The following is an 8,576-nucleotide window of genomic DNA, read 5'->3' as shown; positions in this document are numbered from 1 at the left end:
CGCCCATAAGAAAAAACCCCTAAAAAAAAAAAAAAAAAAAAAGAGGGTCCCTAGGGAGATGGCACCCTCCTGTAACTTGAGTCAGGTAACTCTGGACCTGGGAGGGTCTGACCTCTACCGCGGTAGGCTGGGTAGAAAAGCCTCAACGCAGCTTAAGCCATTTACCCATTCCTCAGGGCAAGCCCAAACCTCGAGCCACCTGGACACACGACGGCTGTGCCTTGGATGCCAGTCGCGTGAGCGTGCGCAATGGGGAGCGAGACTCCATCCTCTTCATCCGAGAAGCCCAACGTGCTGACTCAGGTCGCTACCAGCTCTGCGTGCAGCTGGGCGGGCTGGAGGCCACTGCCACCGTTGACATCCTGGTGATAGGTACAGTTGGGGGAGTGGGTGGCTCTCAGGAGCTCCGTCTGTGGGTGGAAAAGGAACCATCTCAGAGAGCTGGGGAAGCTGGGGTGACACTTATGTTGGACGAAGGGAGGACAGGTGAGTAGGAAAGGGGGCCAGGGGTACCTGAAGAAGACTCAGTGGATGTGGGTTTCATGGTGCCCACTGTCGTGGCTTTGCCCTTCCAGAGAGGCCAGGACCTCCTCAGAGTATTAAGTTGGTGGACGTCTGGGGCTTCAACGCTACCCTGGAATGGACACCTCCCCAAGATACGGGCAATACAGCTCTCCTGGGATACACAGTGCAGAAGGCTGACACAAAATCTGGGGTGAGGCCTAGTTGGGAAGGAGGGAGGGGGATGGGGCTTTCCGGAAGGGGCCTCTAGTAGCCTCACGTGGGGCGAGCCCACGTTTATGGCACCGTCTTGGGCCCTGGCAGCTGTGGTTCACGGTGCTGGAGCACTATCACCGCACTAGCTGCGTTGTCTCTGGCCTCATTGTCGGCAACTCCTATGCCTTTCGTGTCTTTGCTGAAAACCAGTGCGGACTCAGCGAAACCGCCCCCATCACTGCTGACCTTGCCCACATCCAGAAAGCAGGTGAGGAAGGCTCAGAGCCCACCAGCTGGGACTCGAGGATAATGAGTAAAAAGAGGGATGGGGAAGCGTGGCAGGAGGGTGAGGGGGATGGTGGTGTAATGGTAGCAGGCAGTCCCCACGTGCGAAGGTGCTGGGTTTGTGTCTGGAGGCCTCCCCAAATACACTGAGCGCACACCTGCCCATGGTCTGGGGCTGTGGACTGTGGCCTCCAGACCCTGTTGGGGGCGAGTCTTGTCTCTGTCTTTCCACTTATGGAGGGGAGAAATAAACTTCTAAAAAATTTTTTTCTTTTTTTTTTTAGGTTTTTGTCTTAGGGCATGTGTGCTTGCTGGAGAAAGAAAGAGACAGTAAGAGAGAAAATGAGAAATAACCCCCCAGGGGGAATGGCCATGCCACAATCCCTCTATTCTGTTTTCCTCCCAGGATCTTGGGCATGAATGCACATGTGCCTGGCTTGAGTTTCAAGCCACCAGATCTGGGACTCGAACCGCAGTTGGCCAAATAGGAATCCAGTGATGTAGCCACTATGCTATCTGCTGACCCCTAAAATGTTTTTTAAAAAGAAACCATGGGGTTTGGGGGTACGGGCAGGTGGCACGTTGGTTAGGGTGCAGGACTCCCACATGGCTAATCATAATTCAAGTCCTGGATTTGATGGCTTGATTTCTCACTCTTCCCTCTCTCTCTCTCTCTCTCTCTCTCTCTCTCTCTCTCTCTCTGGTCAAATGAAATAATAAATAAATAAATAAATAGGTAGGCCAGCCAGTTGCACGGTGGTTAAGGTGGCTGACTCTCACATGACTGACTAGGTGGTTCAAGTCCCAGACCTTGATGCTTAAAAAACATTCCAGGTGTATGTGTGTGTGTGTGCCCAAAATACCGAGGAGAATGAACGAAAAGGAATTGCAGCACGACCATCCCCCTAAAGGGGTGCTTTATTCATATACTTCCCCCCATCTCTCTCGGGCAAGTGCATGTGCCCTATAGAAAAAAAAAAAAGTAAAAAGAGAAAGGAAAAGAGTGCTGGGGATCTGAGATGCTTCATCATGCCCCCTCTTGGTACCCTCAGCTACCGTTTACAAGGTCAAGGGGTTTGCCCAGCGAGACTTCTCCGAAGCCCCCACGTTTACCCAGCCTCTGGCAGACTGTACCACAGTCACTGGCTATGACACCCAGCTCTTCTGCTGTGTCCGTGCCTCTCCCAGGGTAAGTGGGGAGCTCTGGGGTGGCAGTGCTGAGCGGCGTCTGTCCCGGCCTGGCCTAACCTCAGCTGTGTCTCAGAGCATGCTCCTTTAACATCCGTCACTATCCCCACCATCTGCCTCTTCGGTGGCAAGTTATTTAGGAGCAGCCAGTGTGTTCGGAGCCCAAGACAGGTGCAAGTCATGTTTCCTTTGAGGGGAGGCGAAGGAGGGAGGGCAGAGGGGTGCGCTCAAAGACTGAAAAGGGTGGAGGTGAGGCAAGGACCCTAGGTTTTCAGGCCTGGGAGATGTGCCAGCTGGGCCCTGTTCCCCTGAGACCTCAGCTAGGACATGGGCTCTATGTGTGTGCTGATGCGTGAGGGGACTTGTAAAAGTCCATGGCAAAATAGAATTAAAATACAAGTTGATTTTGGTGCAAACAATTTTGAAATCCACTAAATTTCTTCACACATGAAGAAGTCACTAACTTACAATTAGGCACGAGCTTCAACTTGTGCATGTGGTAGTAGTGGGGTCCCCTCGGTCTCCCCTTACTCACCCATCCACCCCTACCTGACCGGGGCCACACATGTCTGAGCTGCTAGAATTGAGCCTTGGGACACAACCCTGGGCAAGGCTCTCTGTCTAGGTACGGTCTAGTCACTGTACCCTGCTCCTGCCCTCAAACGTCATCGACGACTTTTACCACATCCTGATTATGAGTCTTGGGCCAGACGACACAGAGGAAATTAGCGATAAGCCCACTCTAGAAACTTTCTAAAGAGTGGGGACAGAAAAAATTCACAAGCCAGCCCAAGTGGGAACCAAATATGAACAATTAGCAACACAATCTATAAAAAAGAGAAGGCCCCGGTGCCCGTGCTTGTGATCCGAAGGGGCTGCGTAAGCAGCGTGGGACGCGAGTGGGTACTTGCAGGTGAGGTTTCAGGTGCTCTTCTCAACCAGCAGGAGAAGCTCTGGGGCTACTGAAGGGCCTGAATGGGAGCCCCTCTCCACGAAGTAAGGGCCAGGGGGCTTTCCAAACAGCCCTAATCTCGCAGCCATGTGGGTAGAGTCCCAGAGACGGAGCCCAGAAAGAGTGATTGGTTCTCATCCTCCGCTCTTGATGCCCCTCATCTTCCTCTTCCAGCCCAAGATCATCTGGCTGAAGAACAAGATGGATATCCAAGGCGACCCCAAGTACAGAGCCCTCACTCACCTGGGAATCTGCTCCCTGGAAATCCGCAAGCCTGGTCCCTTCGACGGAGGCATCTACACCTGCAAGGCAGTTAACGCCCTGGGGGAGGCGTCCGTGGACTGCAAGGTGGATGTGAAAGGTAAGGGCAGGAGAACTAGTGCCCGCACGTGCCAGGTAACTCCTCTTCCCCCGTGGAAGAGTCAGGGCCAGGGCACAAACCCAGACAGAGAAGGTCTTGCCCAACCCCTCTCCTCACTGTCAGCAGCAGGGTGCATCCGAGGAGCCTTTTTCAAGAGATTTTTGCCTTAGGATGTGTGGGCTCGCCAGGGGGAGAGAGAGAGAGAGAGAGAGAGAAAGTGAGAAATCACTCCCCAGGGGGAATGGCCATACTGCAACCCCTTTTCCTCCATTCTCCTCCTGGGATCTTGGGCACACACACACACACACATGCCTGGTGTGATTTTTGAAGCCCCAAGTTCGGGACTCGAACAGCAGTCAGCCATGTGGGAATCCAGCAATATAACCACTATGCCATCTGCTGGCCCCAAGGAACTATTTCTTTTCCCTAAAGAATTATTTTATTTGAGCTTAGTTATCATTATTAGTTTGTTTTGTCTTGTTTTGTTTTAATTCGACCAGAGAGAGACAGAGAACGTGAGAGAGCAAGCTGCCAGGTTTGGACCTGAACCACGGTCAGCCATGTGGGAGTCCAGCTCCTTAACCACACACCACCTGCCGGCCCCAGGAGCTGTTTTTATTATCCATTATCTCATTTCTCTCCATCACATACCTGTTTCTTTATTCTTAAAAAAGTGTTTATTTACTTATTTCTTCCATGAGTGAGAGGCAGAGAGAATCCCCAGCACAATCTCAATGCCACAGTCCACCCCCCGGCTTCAGTCAGCCCTGGGTACAGTCACTTGTGCCCGGCACATGCAAGGTCTCCACACATGAACCCAGAGCCTTCCCACGTGAGTCAGCCCTGCAGCGTCACATTTTCTAATGCCATTATTGGGCCTGACAATTCTGTAAGATAGGAAGAACCTCATTTCTGTTTTGTAAGGGAGAGGCCTGAAGCACAGGGAGCTAACTGGTTTACCCGAGATTGCCAGGGTTGGCTACTTGAGGAGCTGGCACTGCGATGGGAAAAATCCAAGTCTCCTGGTTCTCACTCACATCACTTTTCTTTTCTCTTCTCTTTTTTTAAAGAATTAGTTTATTTAACTTTATTTAGCTAGTTATTTATTTTAATTTGACCAGAGAAGCAGAGACAGAGAGAGAGGAAGAAAGAGAGGTGAGAAAGCAAGTCGCCAGGTCTGGGACTCGAACTGTGGTTGACCATGTGGGAGTCCAGCACCCTTAGCTACCGCCCCACTTGCCGGCTCCTCACATCACTTTTCTTGAAGCTATACAGTCTTCTGGCTCAGCCCAGGAAAGCTGCAGCTGTTGATGGGCTCTATTTTACTTTCCCTTCTGGTTTGTAAAGGTAACACGATATGCCTTCTCTACGTCTCCAAAGTATTCCCTCTTTATCCATCTCTGTGACCCGGCTCCGATCATCACTGCAGTTAGCGTCTTGTTTTATGATGATCTATTGATATTTACATATCTGCCCCTCATTCAACTATAAGCACTGGGAGGGCAGAGACAGTGTCTCATTTGCCTTTGTCTCCCCTCCCTCCACTGCCCTCCTCCATGTCCAGCCCAGACCCTTTTTTCCCTAAGGTTTTTTGTCATAGAGCGCGTCCACTTGCCAGAGGAGAAAGTGAGAGACAGTGAAAGGGAAAGTGAGAAATCACCCCCTGGGGGGATGGCTGTGCTGCAAACCCTTTCCTCTATGTTCCTCCTGAGATTTGGGGCACACACACACACATGCGCCCCGCATGACTTTCAAGCTACCAGGTCTGGGACTTGAACTGTGGTCGAGTGAGAGTCCAGTGTCTTAACCAGTACACCATCTGCTGGCTCCCAGCCCAGTTTCTGACACTCTGCAAGCCAATCTCCAAATGTTTGGTGCATGCAATGGGAATAAATGGGCCTTCCATGTCCTACTCTTTTGAGAGATTTTTGCTATAGGGCGTGTGTGCTCTCTGGAGAAAGAAACAGACACAGTGAGAGGGAAAGTAAGAAATCACCTCCCAGGAAGGACGGCCATGCTGCAGTCCCTTCTCCTTCGTTCTCCTCTTGGAGGCATATGCACCCAGCATGAGTTGTAAACCACCAGGTCCGGAACTTAAACCACGGTCAACTACGTGGGAGTCCAGCGATGTAACCATTATGCCATCTGCTGGCCCCTGTCCTCTTCTCTGTGTCGTTCTCTAGCTAGTTAAGGAGTCTGAATGTAGAGCAAAACAGGACATGTAAGTCTTAAGACTCCCCAGAAACTTCAACTAGAGGATCCTTTCCCAGTGCTCTGAAAGAAGGTGTCCCAGAGATTTCTAAGACATGAACATTAACAAGTGTCTGAATTCTTGCAGCTCCTCACTGAGGCCACCTAAGAGGACATGGCACTCCGAGGAAGGTAAGGAAATAGAGATGGGGTGTCTTGATGGATTATTTCACGCTCAGGGCTGGTGTTGAGTCCGGGACAAATGGGGATTCTTGAGCCTTTCAACCATGCACCTGCTAGTGAGCATTTTTTTCTTTTTAATAATTTTATTTATTTTTAAAGCTAAAGCTATCCGTTTCCCTGTGGAGGGAACTTACCACAGAAAAAGTAGTTTTGTGATGTCCTCTGTGTGTCCGTATTTCTCAAGGTGGTAATAGGAATTAAACCCAATGATCTCCTGAAGAGCAAGAGCACCTACCTAACTAGAAGGGGTCCTGTGGCAGAGAGCTGGGCAGAAGACGTCAAGGGGACAATTACAAATGCAGGAATCAAGTTCACATCTTCTGATTTAGGGCAGAGGAGAGCACTTTTCTCAATTAAATGTTCCTACCTCTGTCTGTTAAGCTTGGTTAAAAAAAAAAAAAAAAAAAAAGATGAATTTGTTTGTGTTTTGCTTTGACGCTGAAGAAAATCACAGCTTCCGTTGTATGTTAGTAACGGTTTAACAATCAGGTAAAGGGTTCCCAAGCAGCACAGTAGTGGCAACGGGCAACTCGGATCATCATTTAGAATTGCTAGATCTTTAATTCTAAATCATTCACAGCAGCATAAACTCATTAGGAAGGTGAAAAGAAGCTTGGAGAGAATTAAAGAGAACTATTGTAGCTCCCTATGTCCCTCGGGACTTTCAAACCCCTGCCGATGAAAATGGAGAATGAATTCGATCCTGTAAGCCATTTATTTAAGCTTGTCATTGATATATGGCAAATGAGAACCCTCAGGGATACATTCAGCTACACCCTGGTGCTCAGAGGAGCTCTCTGCCAGTTGGCTTGTAAAGACAGTTCTCTCTCCACTTCTCAACTCTCTCTCTCTCTTTTTTTTTTTATTTTGCCATAGGGTGCCTGTGCTCACCAGAGACAGAGAGAGAGGGAAAGTAAGAAACCACCCCTGAGGGGGAATGGCCACATGCCCAGCAAGATTTTCAAGCTGCCAGGTCTGGGACTGGAACCATGGGAGTTAGCCATATGGAAGTCCAGCGTCATAACCACCATGTCATCTGTTGGCTCCCCTCAGTCCCCTCTTAATTAATCTTATGTTGTGTTAGCGTTAGTTACCGTTTCCTCATCTCACAGCCAATGCCCAGCAATGACACAACATAAGCAGCAAATCATAGCACAGAGCCCTGGGACCGTGAAGACGCATCATCTCAGCCTCCGAGGTGTGTGCTGGCTGCTTGTCGTGTGGCCATAACACACCCTCTCTTTTCAGAGCCTCCAGGAAGCCTGACTGTGGCGAGGAGCTTCAGCACAACATCCGGTTTGGACTAATCTCAATAAACGTGTGGGTCCTCAGAGCACGAGTCCCTCTGGTTGAGCTTTCTATATGGGGAAGACATTCAGAAAAGGGGACTCTTGTGGCCTTAGTGATTCCTGTGTGGTATCTCAGGGCCCTACGACTCCTCTTCCCACATCCACATTCTCTCCCACAGAGCTTTCTAACACGGTCTTTCCCCTCGACAGTCCATGACAGAGCTGAATTTGACCCCCACATGCCAGGTGCTGGAAAGAGAAGTTGAAGATGACTTGCTGTCTCCCTCTGTGGACTTGGCAGTATAAACTGGAATAATGGGACACACACCTATCACAGAGGCAGACAGCGGGACACACAGATGTGTACATAGCTAATCCAAAACACAGTCCTGGCCAGCTGGCGTGGTGGTGATTGGAGCGGCTGGATTCTGCATGACCAATGGTGCAGTTTGAGTCCTGGGCCCAGCTGTTTGAAGGAAACACTGGCTGTGGGTGTGTGTGTGCCCAAGGCCCCAAGAGGAGGGGGGAGAACAGGGGATTGCAATGGGGCTATCTACTCCGGGAGGTGCTCTCTCCCTCTCTCTCCAGTGTGCACATGTACCCTATAGCAAATTTTAAAGAAGACAGAGTCCTAAGACCTGACGGCTGGGATGACACTGAGGAAATTGGGAGTAGAGCCTCACTAAGCCCTGGGGAAAAAATGAAAGTGAGTTTCCTTATATTTGCTTATATTTGCTTTTTTTCAAATAACAAATAACTAAGTTACTGAAGGAATCTATAGTGAAATCTGCAAAGGATAGCAACAATTCCTTCACAGTGCTCTTCCCATCAAGAGTAAAGTTCACTGGGCCAGACAGGGGGCATGGTGGTTAAGGTGGCTGGATCTCACATGGCAAACAGCAATTTGAGTCCCAGACCTAGTGACTTGAAAGACGTACTGAGCGCAGATGCATAAGTGCCCAAAATCTTAAGAGGAAAAGAAGAGATTGTGGCATGACTGTCTCCACTGAAAGGGTGTTTTCTCACTTTCTCTCTGTCTCTCTCTGGTGAGCACATGTGTCCTATTGCAAAAAATTTTTTTAAAAGAGAGATTTTTGCTACTGAGTACATGAGCTCACTGAAGAGACAGAGAGAGAGAGAAGGTGAGAAATCACCCCCCCGCCCAGGGTGGGAGAGAGAGCCATGCCGCAATCCCTTCTCCTCCATTCTCCTCTCAGAATTTTGGGCATGCATGCACATGTGCCCAGTATGAGTTTCAAGCCTCCAGGTCTGGGATTGGAACTGCAGTTGGCCATGTGAAAGTCTAGTGCCTTGACCACTATGCCTACCTGCTGGTCCCGCAAAAAAAAAA

At 49.8% G+C, this 8,576-nt stretch overlaps 1 protein-coding gene across 1 annotated transcript in view; it reads left to right on the top strand.

Annotated features, from left to right (window-relative positions):
- Positions 1-7,261, top strand: part of MYBPHL (myosin binding protein H like) — a 22,400-nt gene extending 15,139 nt beyond the window's left edge. Inside the window, exons 3-9 of the mRNA XM_006149522.1 lie at positions 177-372; positions 576-715; positions 826-985; positions 2,055-2,191; positions 3,317-3,503; positions 5,842-5,885; positions 7,185-7,261. Coding sequence (XP_006149584.1) covers positions 177-372; positions 576-715; positions 826-985; positions 2,055-2,191; positions 3,317-3,503; positions 5,842-5,852 — 831 coding nt within the window. The 3' untranslated portion in view covers positions 5,853-5,885; positions 7,185-7,261. The remainder of the gene's footprint in view (positions 1-176; positions 373-575; positions 716-825; positions 986-2,054; positions 2,192-3,316; positions 3,504-5,841; positions 5,886-7,184) is intronic.
- Positions 7,262-8,576: the final 1,315 nt, after the last annotated feature.

This window comes from Tupaia chinensis, unplaced genomic scaffold (genome assembly GCF_000334495.1).
Source record: "Tupaia chinensis unplaced genomic scaffold, TupChi_1.0 Scaffold000270_1, whole genome shotgun sequence".
NCBI classification, from domain to species: domain Eukaryota; kingdom Metazoa; phylum Chordata; class Mammalia; order Scandentia; family Tupaiidae; genus Tupaia; species Tupaia belangeri.
The sequence above is the reverse complement of the archived record's forward strand: the minus strand, read 5'-3'. Positions and strand labels throughout refer to the sequence as shown.